General features: G+C 41.1%; 1 protein-coding gene across 1 annotated transcript in view; it reads left to right on the top strand.

The window, feature by feature from the left end:
- Positions 1–16,030, top strand: part of LOC126235251 (uncharacterized) — a 41,631-nt gene extending 25,601 nt beyond the window's left edge. Inside the window, exon 3 of the mRNA XM_049943981.1 lies at positions 15,124–16,030. Within this exon, the coding sequence (XP_049799938.1) occupies positions 15,124–15,522 (399 nt within the window). The 3' untranslated portion in view covers positions 15,523–16,030. The remainder of the gene's footprint in view (positions 1–15,123) is intronic.
- The last annotated feature ends 330 nt before the right edge of the window (positions 16,031–16,360 follow it).

Here is a 16,360-nt window from a genome sequence, read left to right as displayed (position 1 = left end):
GAATGACTGACCTGCCCGGATATCCGAGCGCCTTAAAGTTCCCACTTCCGTGACCCAGAGAGGAGCGGCGGACCCGAATATAATACGTTCGGTGGACTAATGACGAGAATCGGTGTGCCGGCCGGCCAGCGTGTATGTGGCTTTTAAGTGGTTTCCCACATTCGACTAGGCGAATACCAGGCTGGACCTACGTCTCGCCTCAGTTACACGATTCAAAAACGTTGGAAAACATGCTGACAATTGCACGTGAAGAGAATGCTACACACAGACACTGACAGATGAGGTAGACAAATTCCGCCTTGAGGGAAGTAGTGGTACCAGGACACATAGTGCCATTAACAATGTTAAAGTCAAAAATAACAAGCACATCCTGTGGAAACAAGGGATAAAGTCAGGAAAGGAACCAGAAAATCGTTACTAGAATGATTTCTCTTTCGTCTCTGCTCCGCTTACATTCTTTCCTCACCGAGTTACATGCCCGCAACATCACTCTCTCGGTGGGGATGAGTCATAATGTTATGGCTGATCGTCGCGTGTTCTCACACATTTCTTCTGCTCAGAAACTGCGTCTTCTCGGTATTTAAGTCTTGCTGCAGCTGCTGACTCCAGCAGTTTCACTACTGCTCCTATGTTCTGTGCCCTGCTGTGTGTTCTTTTCCTATAGGTTCATTCAGTCATTGGCTCGTTCACACTTTTAAAGTTTTAGTTCCTAGATGGTTACAAAAATCACATAGGCAAACGTGATCTTGACGTTTTACATATTGTGTCTCACTTTCATTTATACAGTCCACATTAAAGAATTTAGTTCTTTACGGTTTATAATGTTAGGCGAATTTTGAAACACTCTTAGTTTCTCTCGGTCAGGACGTTCCGTATTCTCCAATAGTTGACACAAGACGGTTGATCAGTCCCTTTCATGGTCAACTGAGACAAGGAATCATTTGGAGAGAAGAGACATTCGGCTCTCCCTTTTTAAACAGCTGACAAATGTTTCAGAGTTCCGTAATGAAACTTCAAGCTAGACAGCGTTGACGGGAAGCAATTGTTACGTGTCACGCAGAAAGGCTCGGGAAAGGAATGGCGTTTGACGCAGTCGTAACAGATTGCCTGCCCTTGCGATTCACTCTGGCAACATATCGTCTCATGAAAAATCGGATGGTTTCCTGTGTTCTACACTTTTGATGAAGCTAACGTATAACGGAAATCTGGATACAAATGGTCATGTCTGGACGCATGAGTTGCAGTTAATGTCGTTTTTAGCGCCTGAGGATAGTCATTTATTTGATTGTAGCAGCTTTGAAAAATAAGTGACTTGAGGCTATTGAGTCCAATCATGATTATTTTAACATGTGATATTTTTAATGTGATACGGATGTGACATATATTAGAAGAATAGCCATTGGTCTCCATTGGCAATCACCACCACCCATGGGCACCCGCAAAAATTTGTCCAACAGAAGGCAAGATTCTGAAATGGCAAATTTTTATGTAATTGATTCGGCAAATTTGAAGAAGTTCCATGCCCCGAAAGCTACATTCCGCAACAGGAACACTATCTTCAATGATCTATAGTTCTAAACCTAAGACGGTGCAGTCCGAGTCATAGGTTCCAGAGCTAACAAAAATTCGATGTTCAGTCTTTCATATGATTATTGACCGAATTTAAAAATTTAAAATGCTGTAGTAATCTACTCATTAAGAGGCATAATATCAAGGGAAAGGTTTAACACAAAAGACAACTATTAAAGTTGAAACTGTGTACATATCTTGAGGCAAAACTCACAGCGCGCAAATACCCAGAGCATATTCGTACAAATGAAGCCATATGGTTCCAGAGACCTTTCCAAGCCTCAAACATCTATGATGTATATATGTTGTCTGAAGCGATGAATGGCAGTTTGTACCGACGTCGGGATCTGAACCCGAGTCTCCTGCTCACTAGGCAGATGCGGTAACCACTACGCCACCCTGCCACAGTGGCTTTGCACAACTGTACAGACGACGCTAGCACTCCTCCTTCGTCCATTCAAATTCCCGTTTACGGCTCAGCCCACATCATATCGAGGAGGGACGAGTGATTGGTTAGTCAAAGCCACTGTGCCAGGATGGCGTAATGGTTACCGCATCTGCCTCGTGAGCAGGAGACTCGGGTTCAAATCCCGACATCGGTACAGACTGCCATTCGTCGCTTCAGACAACATATATACATCATAGATGTTTGAGATTTTAAAAGGTCTCTGGACCATACAGTTTCATATGATTAAAGCACCTATTCCTGTATTTGAGGCAGGATCTCCTTTTCGTTTGATGCTGAGGTGCTATTCCATTACAGTTGGAGAGCTTTTGCAGTGCTGTTCAAGTTTAGTAGGAATAACAAGTCGCCATACTTTTTTTTTTTTTAGTGAGGCCATTTAGCTGGTTCCAACAAACTTTACACATAATAACAAACCTTTTCAAAACTCTTCCTACCGGAGACAGCCTACAGAATAGTGGAATGAAACAAGTTACTGCCGTTTAGCTGTTCATGTGGTAAAGGTCATTAATTTGTTACTTTTCCACTACTAACTCTATCTGCAGCACAATTTGCGGGCAGTATCTAGATACACCATGAACTTTATGATACATAATTCAGGAGCTATGGCGTCATGATATAATGATGCTTTTCTTAAAACGAAGCGCAAACTACCCATAGGCCAATATACTCATCCAGTGTTTGACAATCAGTGCACCTAGCGAATTCCAACAAACTAATCTGTGAAGTAATTAGACGTTCGAAGAACTTTTGCACATGAGCGTCGAATCTTTCACTCACCATATTTTGTAATGTAAGTTACCTTGATACCAAAAGAAAGCATATTTTTTTAATACATGCAAAGTACACGTTCTTATATTATTGATATCATTGCGAAAGCCATCTTTTCTGACTTAATGAACTGAAATCAAATCCTCGAGTGATTATATCAAATTTATTCAAATATCAATAATGTCAGGCTCACACTGAAAATACTAAGAGTCGAAAATCGAAGAAAAGTCAGCATGAGAGAGAAAACTGTCCTGGATATCAAAAAATACAACAAACAAACATTCCATTTATGAATACCCTTCAAAATAATAAATAAGAAATAAACTTTGAATAACACTAATACAAATTTGTTGTCACCCGTAATAACGTCTTTGCTCATAAAACCTTATGTTTATGTTTATTAACGGATTTATTGGAATCATTTCATACCTTCTATTAGCTGATTTTCTGTGGCATAATTTATTTTCAACTAAATGCGTTAGGAAATTTACAATATTGGGCTACTATTGTCCTATTTATCTACCTTTATGAGCGTGTGGGTCTTTCACTTATCGGGTTCGCTAAACTGCTGCTTTTAAAGCTCATATACACTCGAACTTTCGTATTTTTCCCGGTCGCTAATGCTCCAATTGTTGCGGGGCGGGGTTTGTCGTCGTTGCTCGTTCGTACACTTACTCTCTCTCTCTCATTCATTGTCCACCTACCTCAGTACGGCTTCCTTACGACGTCCCTTCAATCTGCAGTAGTAGATACTCACTAGGCCGTGTAAAGCAGCGTTGACGAAACCACGACCTAATATCTACCACACAGAGGCCGCGTAACTCAAGTTGCGAATCATTTCCCGTAAGTTCATTTTGACAAATTTCGGGTGGTGGGTAAATGCGGTTTACCTGCAGTAAGCCTTTTGAAATTTTAGTAAACTAGTTTTTATTCTTAAGAAAGCACATAATTTTGCTATCAACTCCGAATTTACTGTTTTTAACTGCTCTACTTTTCCCATCTCACAGTCGGTGTTCTTGTGTTCTCACACGAAAACAAGCAATTAGAATATCTACTAGTCCGACCCAATCAACGTTAGATCTGACAGTTACTGACCCACTACTATAGCGAGTTGAAATTTCGGTCATATAGGTGGTCTTCAAAGTTAGAAGTGCTCGCCCAAGTATTCCATAAAGTATACGGAATACAGGTATGCAACGTGGAATATCACTAAGACTGAAATATCACACGCTCATAACACATCAATTAATTAATCAAATCGTCCTCACAATGTTCGTAGCTTAAACTGCCTAAGCCAGGACACTTCCTATCAGCAATGAACTCAACGGTTCTTCATTTTACAAGTTATCTTCTCGGCGACATTTAGCACGATGTTACACGTACGAAAGTTGCCTAGCGACTCTCTAGATGCCATCCCACTCTATGCCTATCTAACTTTCTGCGCATGGGAACAGCTAAATTCTGACTGGCTAATGGTTTGAATGACCAATCAGAGTGATCCTTCTAGATCATTCTTACGGCAAAACTTACCTGAGCCAATCATCCTAATCAGAAAATCATTGATATCAAAAAAACATTTACAATATTCCAATGCCAATTTTTAGTATAGTATTTAATAAAATATACCGAAATGCAAAATAATCTTTACATTCATTTAGAAGTTTATTCCACTTCCGACTTCTATTCTGGGTGGTCTCTTACATAAGCAAGCACACTTCGACATTCGTCATCAGGTTAGTGGTTACAACACTATTTTCCCACAGTTCATTTTCATAAGTCTTTACACAAAATAGTATTAAGCTTTTATCGTATGTCCCACAGACACTCTCTCATTCACTCCCATGTGTTCACACAGCAAATACTAAGCAGATAATAATTTTGAATGATTTTTAGACTACGAAAAGCCGAGTAATTAAAGTTTTGAAAAGAAAAATTCCAATTAAGTGATTTTATACTCTGAGAATTCTGGTTATGACTTTACTTGATAATAAAAGACAAACTACTATTGTTCCTAATTGAGTTTTGAAACACAAATGTCAGTTTTTGGACATTTAAGTGATTTTCTCAATCTCCGGAGCTATAAGAGATAAGAATCTGAAAATTTGATAGGACCCTTTACTTAATAACAAAAGACGGTATACCATCTTTCAGCAAAATCGGATGTTAATTACTATAGTTTATTTAGATTCGCAGTGGGTATGAATTTACGTTCCTACTAGATGTTACTTGAGACCGTTCTCACGGCTAGTAGCGTCAGCTGCGCTGTGAGTCAGAGTGAACTGCATGCTTTACTGCAATGAATGTTATCTCGTAACAACGTGCTGCGTTGCAAGCCTGGCAGATATTCAAACAAACCTTGGTCGGTAGTCCAAGGGTAGCGACTATCACACAGGGACTGAAAGGGAAGATAGGCCTTGAGGCGACAGCGAATGTCATCCGATCACAGTCGTGAGTGTGTGTTCAGAACTGTCAAAAATTAACGACTGTGAAAATAATTTTCATAAAGACAGATTTTATTAAATTTTAATATCTATATTAATATCGGAATTTGCCCCTGGACATTCTCTCTTTACAAAAGTATAGCGAAGAAACGAGGAATAGTTCAGAAAAGTACTCTGCTAGTCAGAATATCACTTGCCAAATAGATGTTTCACTACTGTAAACCGCTGCGTAGTGTTCATGTGATCTGAGCATGGCAGGAAGGTGGAGAGATCGTTCTAAAAGAACTCCAGCTTGGCAGTCCAAGAGCGGCGACTGTCACAGAGGGGCATAAACAGAAACTAACCCAGAGAGGCGACAGTGAATGTCATGCCATCACTGTCGTAAGTGTGTGTTCAGAATTGTCAAAACTTAACGAATGCAAAAATAATATCGATGGCAGAAGAAAATAGCGAGTATTACGAGTGAATAATAATCAAAGTACTGTGGTTCAAATGGCTCTGAGCACTATGGGACTTGACATCTATGGTCATCAGTCCCCTAGAACTTAGAACTACTTAAACCTAACTAACCTAAGGACATCACACAACACCCAGTCATCACGAGGCAGAGAACAAAGTACTGTGTTCACTTCAATGTTCGTGAAGTGTCTAACATGTTTGAGAAATATGGTGAAGTTGGTACCACCTCTGGACAGTATACAGGATTGAAGGTTTCACATTTGTATAAATTACAACTTCTGAAATACGTAAAAAATCACAGTAAGATGAACAGATCGCTCTTTAGAGCGCAAAAAACTTTTCAGTCTCGAAATTTAACTTGAGCTCAAGTAACTAACAGCTTAAAGACATGATCTGTCCGTAGACAGAAACAAATAACACATCAACAACTGTAAAAATTTAAACTTCCCCTTAGAAAATTAAGAATGATAGTGCTGTAAAAACTCTTACGTTATTTGATACTGAAACAACTGAGTAAAACTCAACGTACGCAGACAGTTTTCTCTTTACTTATTCTGATCATCACGAAACTGACACACAATATTTTAGCGCAACACAATCTGACTTCGAATAATCCCTACAAAAGAATGGCTCTGACTAACAATAACGTATACCTTTCATGAATCACTTACCTCACAAAAATCTTTGTCACTCGAACTACTGCAATACAGCGAGCGCCAATACTGCCAGCTAAATAAAAGATTCTATACTGATACGTATAGTTAGCAAATGAAATATTTTGATAGAGAACAAACAATGTATTTACCCATTTACCCTAATAGTGTTCAAAAGTCATTATATATATATATATATATATATATATATATATATATATATATATGACATTCAATTAAACAAATTTCCTTTTTCTGACAGATACACGTCCAGATCGTCCGCTCATAGTGACCTCTCAAAACTCTGGCATCTCTCTCCCTACATCCACCACTGCTGGCGGTTCATCTCGAACTGCCCAACGCTACGCACTGTTCACATCCAACTGACCAACGCTACTCTAGCGAATATTCCAACACAACAATGACTCCAACCAGCCACAGACCGCACACAGCGCAGTCAGCAATTTTCATACAGAACTCTACCTGGCGTTATCAACATAAAAACCTAAACATACTACTTACAAAATAAAGCTCACAAGCAATTTAACACGGCATCTTAAGAATTTAAAACGAGATTAGCAACTGTCAGACACCACGATTAACAACCAGAGCATTTTTGAATTATATCTTAATGGTAGTGAAACCAAAATTTAAAACAGTGTCACAATGATTACGAAAACTGACAACTATATAACACGGTGTTACAAAAGAAACTTTTAAGAAACGTAACTTCCCTTAGATAATGAATGTCGATGGTTCCGGGTTCGGATCCCAGATACTCTTGCTCATAGCTGGCTACTGTTAAATACCCATCTAGTTCCATTACACATACCGAACGGTTACTTCATAATTTTGGCTGAATAATGAATCATCATCCGTGCGTATAGTTTACATCAAAATTATGCATCACTCGAGGTTTGCCCGAAACAGCTCAACATTAGATACAACACACAAAATGTTAACATCAGATTGACGTTTGTCTCGCTTGTGTCGCTGACAGCTTGAATATTTTAGAAAGCTGTTCCAAGATACAAGTTAACAACATTTCCAGCTAACTAAAACAGTTCTGGCTAATCAAGTGCAGAAGTAGCAAAACCACCAGCTTAAAGCGCCTAATCGAAAATTCATCCGTCTAGGAACACGCTAATCAGATTAACATGCGGGTCACGTATTAAAGTGCCGTGTCCAAAATGTCAGAATTATCAGCTACATCTGCCACTTTACACTGGCAAGCCACACGTTCCGAAACGCCCCGCGCTCTGCACGACAGAAGAGGGGGGGTACCTCCGCGGCTGACGCCTACCGCCTCGCGCCTTCTGACCTCAGCTCACAGCCAGCTTCCCGACACGGCTCAGAGCCGCGATCTATCACTGCCTCCGCAGAGAGAGCGTACACCATCTCTGGCCAGCGACTCATGTACCCAGACATTCTAACATGAACAAAAAGTAGTGCCACACTTGGCGGAGTACATTAACAGTTTGTGCTAGGAATTAAGAGACCAATACAGTTATGAAAATGGCTGTTATTCAGCAACCGTGTACTAGTTTCAACATAGAATTAAACAGTCAACCGGTTGCATATAAACGATAGGTACATTGACCTAGGCTTCGACACCTACTAGGGTTTGCCCTCATCAGAATAAATGTTGCTAAATCATAAAATTATATTATTAAAAAGAAATAGTTAGAATTTGGGCACACGTAGAAAAGGGTACAACGTTAAAGTTTACTTTTGACAGGAGCATAGCTGTTCCAAATTATAACTATTTCGTTTCAGCAATGTAATTTTATGATTTAGTAACATTTATTCTGATGAGGGTACCCCTAATAGGTGTCGAAACGTAGACCAGTGTACATACCGTTTACAGTTACATCTACATGATTACTCTCCTGTTCACAATAAAGTGCCTGACAGAGAGTTCAGTGAACCACCTTCAAGCTTTCTCTCTACCGTTCCACTCTCGAACTGCGCGAGGAAAAAACGAGCACTTAATTTTTTCTGTGCGAGCCCTGATTTCCTTTATTTTATAGCGATGATCATTTGTCCCTATGTAGGTGGGTGCCAACAGATCGTTTTAGCAATCGGTGGAGAAAACTGAAATTTCATGAGAAGATCCCGTCGCAACGAAAAATGCCTTTGTTTTAATGATTGCCACTCCAATTCACGTATCATGTCTGTGGCACTATCTCCCCTATTTCGCGATAATACAAAACGAGTCGCCCTTCTTTACACTTTTTCGGTGTCATCTGTCAGTCCCACCAAATGCGGATCCCACACCGCACAGCAATACTCCAGAATAGAGCGGACAAGCGTGGTGAAAGCAGTCTCTATAGTAGACCTGTTGCCAACGAATCGCAGTCTTTGGTTTTCTCTATCCACAACATTGTCTACGTGATCGTTCCAGTTTAGGTTATTTGTAATTCTAATCCCTAAGTATTACTTGAATTTACAGCCCTCAGATTTGTGTAACTTATCGCGTAATCGAAATTTAGTTGATTTCTTTTAATACTCATGTGAATAGCTTCACACTTTTCTTTATTCAGGGTCAATTGCCACTTTTCGCACCATAAAGATATCTTATTAAATCATTTTGCAATTCGTTTTGGTCATTTGATTACTTTACAAGACGGCTACTAAGATTTTCTCCTATATCGTTAATATAGATCAGGAACAAAAGAGGGCCTATAAACACTTCCTTGGGGAACTTCTGTTTTATTCCATGACTTTCCGTCTATTACTACGAACTGTAACTTTTCTGACAGGAAATCACGAATCCAGTCGTACAACTGTGGCGATATTCCGTAGGCACACAATTTCGTTAGAAGACGCTTGTGAGGAACGGTGTCGAAAGCCTTCTGGAAATCAAAAAATATGGAATCAGTTTGACATCACCTGTCGATAGCATTCATTACTTCATAAGTATAAAGAGCTAGTTGTGTTTCTCTAGAACGATATTTTCTGAATCCTTGCTGACTATGTGTCACTAAATAGTTTTCTTCGAGGTACTTCATAATGTTCGAATACAGTATATGTTCCATAACTCTATTGCAAATCGACGTTAGTGATTTGGGCCTGTAATTCAACGGATTACTCTTGCTTCCCTTTTTGAGTATTGGTGTGACTTGAGCAATTTTCCAGTCTTTAGGTACGGATCTTTCTGTGAACAAGCGGTTGTATATAATCGCTGAATATGGAGCTATTGTATCAGCATACTCTGAGAGGAACCTGACTGGCATAAAATCTGGACCAGAAACCTTGACTTTATTAAGCGATTTAAGCTGCGTTGCGACACCGAGGATATCTACTTCTATATTTCTCACCTTGCCAGTTGTTCTTGATTGGAATTCACAAATATTTACTTCGTCTTCTTTGGTGAAGCAGTTTCGGAAAATCGTGTTTAATAACTTTGCTTTAGTGGCACTGTCATCAGTGACTTCACCGTTGTTATCGCGCAAAGAAGGTACTGACTGCGTCTTGCCACTGGTGTGCTTTACGTATGACCAGAATCTCTTTGAGTTTTCTGCCAGATTTCAAGACAGAGTTTCTTTATGGAAATTATTGAAAGCATTTCGCACAGAAGTATGCGCTATATTTCGAACTTCTGTACCATCGGGGATCAATACCATGACTTAATAATTTATGTCGTATATGTCTCTCAATTGCTGTCAATACTACCTCTTTGAAATCATTCCATAACTTTTCTACGCTTACATCACCAGATCGGAAGGAGCGAAGACTGTCTCTTAAAACGACGTTAAGAGCATTTTTATCAGCTTCTTTAAATAAGCGTACTTTGGGTATCTTTTTGATGGTTGTAGGTGTTACGGTATTCAGCCTAGCAGCAACTGCCTTGTGGTCGCTAATCTCTGTATTCGTCACGATACTCACTATTTGTCCAGGATTATTTGTTGCTAATAGGTCAAGTATGCTTTCGCAACTATGGGCTCATGAACTAATTGTTAAAAAAAATTTCTGAGAAAGCATTCAGTATAAGTTCGGGATGACGTTTTATGGCTGCCGCCGGCTTTAAACGTATAATTTTTCCAGCCTATCGAGGCTAGACTGAAGTCACCTCCGATTTATTAACAGGACTAAGTCATATCCCCCCACCAGATCTCAGACGTAAAGACGTTCTCTTAAGACAATTCAACAAAATATGGACAATCCAGAACTACCGATACATTCTGTCATCAGTAACGCAAATGCTAGTCCCCTGCGTTCGAGAAAACCACCAACAAAATATGGCATGAACTTGAGGAACAGCAACTACCAAACTACCCTTGAGTGGCAGAAGAGACTTAACGACAAATGCTACCCAACAATGCCTCCTATAAAGAACTGTATGAGTGGGGTACCTATTTGAAGAAAAACTCAAGTTTTCTTTGAAATGTTCAGCAACTATATATTCTGAATCGAGGGGTCAGAAAAATGGTATATGTACGAGTGTCTGGTCGCAGATAGCTATACGAACGACGTAAAAGGAGCGATTTTTGTATGGCACAGGGTACATATAGTATGTTTACTACATCGAGGCGGTACTCGGTAATATATTGCTGAGTTGGAGACCGGTTTCACATTCTAATATTCAAGCTCCTGTACTCAGTCACATCATGTGACGCAGCACGTGAAGCTGCTGTGTTTGGACAGGCTACTCCTGTAACCGAAATATCAGATCTGAAGATGGTTCTAGAGGAACCGAACCGGTCATATGAATAAACATTTTGCAATCAAGACGGATTATAAGTAACATTGTACAAACGAATGGTGTACTCGCCTTATTAGCAGTAGGACACGAGGTGCGCTGTCTCTGGCAATCCATCCGCAAAGGGTTGGCTGTTTCATCCCATGTTAAGGTAAGAGATTAATAATAATTAATAACTCGAAAACGATTACATTTGTCGGCATCGTAATTGGTATAATCATAGTCTCACAAATGTCGTATCTTGATGGGAGTGACACACCCGATTCGCCACCACGCTACATAACATTAAGGACATTCTCCAGAAACCATTACTTCGAGCATATAAGACAGGACTAGACACTTGTTCAACATGAGGACAATGGTAATCAGAATTCGAAAACAGACACTGATTTAAAACATTTTTTTTACTAATGTTTAGCGCTCAGACTGTAACAAAAATAAAAGTGATGCACAAAAAAGTATTAAATGTCAGATACGGGACTATAAACGGTAAAAAGGACAAGTTTATACTACACATTTAATATTCTACAGCAGTGTAGTTAATTTATGCAAGTTTTTCAGAGTCAGGATAAAACGAAACTTTTGAGATGTCACTCTCGAAATTTCCTTTCAGCTATACTTCCCAGTAGACTTGGCTGGAGCATAGGAGTTCCCAATTGGGAATATTTGAGGGGATACTTCTAGTTCTGGCGTTTTAGGGCTCAGTTGGAAAAAATGAAAGCCGTACAGCCGTACAGCCGTTGTCCATCTGTCTGTCCGACCTTTAAAAGCCCCTTTTCTCAGGAATGGGTATCAGATTAAAATTTGTGTCAAATACTAAGGCCTGTGGGCCCTTGGTGAATAAAGAGAAGCTTCTAGGTCAATGCACTCAAGAGATACGGTCGTTTATGTCACATTTTTGATACTCGCAAACTCACTCATCAAAAGCTATAGGGCACTTCGCGTCGGCCTAGGATCACGAAATTTGGCAAGAAGCAAGGTTTTACAGTAGAACCAAAGGAAGAAATCTGAAAACTGTTAATTTGTAAATACATCACATGAAAAATATTTCTTTTTTGTCTTTTGTTATCCGATATCAAACTTGAAATTAAAACAATCACAGTAGTTCCGCATTCACGCTGAATGGATCGCAAAGGTAAAAGTCACACATCAGGCAAGGAATGACTTCATTGCTCATACGACGCATTTCGGAATTAATCCATGCTCAGATATCCAGGAGCTATAGTGTGCGAATGTTGGCTTCACATACGACTTGAAACGCCAGATTTACGCGCAGTAATCGGTCCTGCATATCTGATCATGGATACATTACACAGCACGCCATATGAACAATAACGTCATTTCTTGCCTGACATCTGACTTTTTACGATTGCGACCCAGTCAGGCTGAATGCAGAACTACTGAGTATCTATAATGAATGCCGCCTGCGTCCTGCATGATTTTCATTAGCTAAAATCTTGGACTCTGTGGTAATGATATCTTGCCAGTAACAGTGTCGATAACAGGCAAAAATGGTCGAGATTCTCGATCCTCAGAATGGATGAACTGTCTAGATAAACACAATTAAGTTTGTGCGGGACACTCAGTGCGCGAGTCCTACTCGCCCTTAGTCAATTTTTAGTTGTGCAGCACGAAGGCTATTTTCAAACTAACTTTCCATTGTGTTGAGTTTGTTGTTTGCTTTATTTGCAATAGATTTTGAACTTTCTGTGGCTTCATCTCGAGGGACTTAAGCACAATTATCGACATAGTACACGCACGAATTGATATCATGTTGCTATATACAGCATTCTCTAACGTGGTAAATTTAAAGCTACAGAATAAAGTTGCGGGTGTATACAGTTTAGATAACAGTGCGTAAGTGCCTTAACGTGAAATTTTAAAAGCCTTCAAAATCATTTTCAAATAAAATAAACAAAAACACATCTAAGTGGAAATTAGTATGGAAATAGTCTCCATAACAGAATAATTTACAGCAGAAGTCCCAAATCCAGAATCATGGAAGCTAAAAGAGAAGAAGTTCTACCATTCGCTCTAATAACCAAGGAAGCGTCTCAAAAACATTCATTGGAGCAGGGCGATTGGAAGTATTTTATTTCTGGGACATTATTGTTTATTGTATTTTTAATTGTTTCAATACTTATTATTTCTTGTTGTTACCCCGCCTCCGTAGCCGAGTGATCAGCGTAGATGGTTGGTTCGCGGAAGACTCAGGTTCGGCTCCAGGTACTGCCTAGGATTTTTTCCTTGCCAGGAGGACCAGCAGTAATTTAGTTCAATCTCGTTGTGCCAACTGAAGAGCTACTTGAATCAGAAGCACCGGTTCACAGTCTGAAAAGTCGGCAAAAGGACCGGGAGAGCGGTGTGTTCATCACTTGCCCTACCACACCTTGCCACACGATGCCGCCAGGCAGAGGCCGACGCCAACGAGAAACTGGCCGTGGAGCGTACGTCGCAGCACCTGACATTACACATCTTGGAAGTGCCAGCAGCCGTCTCCGTCGAGGAGCAAGTAAATGTTTCAGACGAGTTGCGTCCAACGAGCGGTCTTGACACTTCATCACACAGGAATCTGAGGATGGCCCATCCAGTCAGCTAGCGTGCAGAAGGCTAACTGAATATTTTGAAGAAGTTACGGAACTCGGACGGGAAATATGCGAACAAATAAGGAAGACCTGAATAACTACAAGCTTTAATGTTGGTCTGAGCAAAACTGAATAAGTGACCTGAATGAAAGTGCACTACTCCTGATTGTCCAGCAATCCCTGGAAGGAGGTACACGGCTAACTGTGAACGCGAGCAGACCCAGAGCGAATACAACAAGTGCAGGTCCTGGGCTTGACCTGCACATATGTCCCTCCTGGACGGGTATCTGATCTGAACTCTCATTTCAGAGGCCGCCGCCTCCACGTTATACCATGTGGTAGGCCACGCTGCCCCTCCCACATTCGCGCTTTTGGCCTCTGCCCGAGGGGTCTCGTTTAACACCATACGTGGTCACCATCACCGCACTGCTGCGCATCACGGCACTCCACGAAGGCTCACGTTGTACCTCATGAGTCTACGTAACATTCCCGGCCAATGCCCAAACCAATGCCCTTCCTGCAGCATCTCCTTTGCACTCTGAGTACTTTCTAGAAAACTTATACGTTTCTGGCTGCTGTCCTGTTGCCTTTCAGGCCTTGAATTTTTAAATATGCAACAGAGTTCAGTGATTCCTGACTGTGCGTTTAAATCCAAGCGAAATTTCGACAGCACACAGCAAAGGTAAGACCTTTAGTGTATACGTTTCAATTACAAATTTATTTCCCGTGGATCCTCCACGGAGGTGAGCATTCGCGAAGTGTGGCGGACAAGCCAACTAGTGTTCTTTTCAAGGCCAGTATTTCTCGTGGGCCCTCTCAGAGGATGACGCGGCGGCCGGTCGACGTCCCACGGGTCTCCAGGGCCCAGACGAGGAGCTGGGTTTTTTGTCCGTTCCCTACCCCTGAAGGTAAATTGGCTCTTCAAATAATGTCCCAGTGTTGCGTCAGGGACTTTTCCGCGAACACCAGGCATGCTGGTACTGAGGTACAGGTAGTCCTAATCTCGAACATTCGAGAGGGATTTTTCGGATCTAGCCTTTTCCTTACGTCCATGGAAAGCCACCTGGAAACGTTGTGCAGGATCGAGGGAAGAGGATTATTTTTAATTTAATTCTGGGACAAATGTTTCTTTTGTTTAAAACTCTACAAACCTCAGGCCATATTGTTGTGAAGATTAAGTTACTGAAACTTTCTGCCAGATATAAACTGTGAGTCGACCCTTGAGCAAGTGCGCTACCAACTGAGCATCCCGAGCTTGTCTCACCATCCGTTCTCACAGCGCGGCCTCCGCTAGTACCTCATCTTTAACCTTCCGAGCTCAGTTGGTAGAACACTGGCCTACGAAAGGCAAATATCTCCGATTCGAGACGCCACCCAGTACACATTTATAACCCCCAGTAAGTTTTATATCAGCGCACAATCTGCTGCAGCGTCGAGACTCATTCCGGAATTTAAGTGTACTGTCTTGCCTGTGTCACAGAACTCCTACTGGTCGTCGCCTGCTGCGGACTTGCAGCACTTCCTGGGCAGCAGCGCCAGCCTGGAGGTGCACCAGCAGCACGTGGACGGCCTGCTGTCGGAGTACCACGCCGTGCTGCAGCGCACCCTGCGCGCCCTGGGGCTGCACCGGCAGGCGGACGCCTACCCCCTGCACCAGCTGCGGCTGGACATGGACCACTTCGCCGCACACGCACTCTGCATGGCGTCAATGATGCCACCCATGATTCTCGCGCCCGAATCCCTGGGCAAGGACGCCGAGGAAGCCCTCAACAACAGCCAACGCGATGATACATTTTTCAGACAAATCGTATCCAACCCTGAATTCATTTCACGGATCAAGTACGTCCTGCCAGCATACGAAAAGGTTGGTGCGATGTAGCAGGGGAAACTCGTTTCTGATGAACAGATTCAAAAACCTTCCTTCCTTTCTTCTGGAAGGAGTCACACACTGCTCAGGCAGACTGTGAAGGCTCTTCAGTACCGTTTAGGCACCCCTGGAGTCAAACTTTACGTGGACTCGTGATTAGCACTGCAATCTTATGTGCAAGTATTCCTGTTTATGAAAGAGTATTTATACTCTCACTGTGAGAAGTAGTTCTCCGATACGCAGAACAGTAACAGCTAAATTTACTTATTAATATGTAATTTGCTAAGATGTAACTTTTATGAAATGCGCTGAAACGAAGTGTATGGATCGATGGATTTGAAATCAATAAAGATACAATGACATGGAACTATATCAGTAAAACGGTTCAGATATATCAAACTTGCAACGTACTGTACATTATCGACAATTTACCATTTGTTTCAGACCACGATTCGAAAGGGGATCCCAATATACCGTGAGCACTCGCATTTACCACAGGGGAATCGTCTTTATTGATGTTTTAGACCAGTGTGATAAAAAGTAAGGGTGAAACAAAAAATAAAATTATTTTCAGTATTTTCATAACAAGCATTTGTTTCTTTCAAACACTGTCAATACAAAATACTTGTCAGATTTTTCCAATGCAATTTTTTCTTCCTTTTCTGTACTCATCAAATGAATGTTCTTTTCTCACAGTTCCAAGTACATACACGGTATTGAATTTTGATTTTTCTATCGACCCTTTCGTCATAATGGAAAGCAGATTTCTTACTCGGACTCCGTGCTCCCGTGTGGTATCGAAAAACATATAAAGCTGAAATCTTTTCCCATCTGCAACCATCTCCAACCT

The sequence above is a fragment of the Schistocerca nitens genome, chromosome 2 (assembly GCF_023898315.1).
Source record: "Schistocerca nitens isolate TAMUIC-IGC-003100 chromosome 2, iqSchNite1.1, whole genome shotgun sequence".
Taxonomy (NCBI): Eukaryota; Metazoa; Arthropoda; class Insecta; order Orthoptera; family Acrididae; genus Schistocerca; species Schistocerca nitens.
The sequence above is the reverse complement of the archived record's forward strand: the minus strand, read 5'-3'. Positions and strand labels throughout refer to the sequence as shown.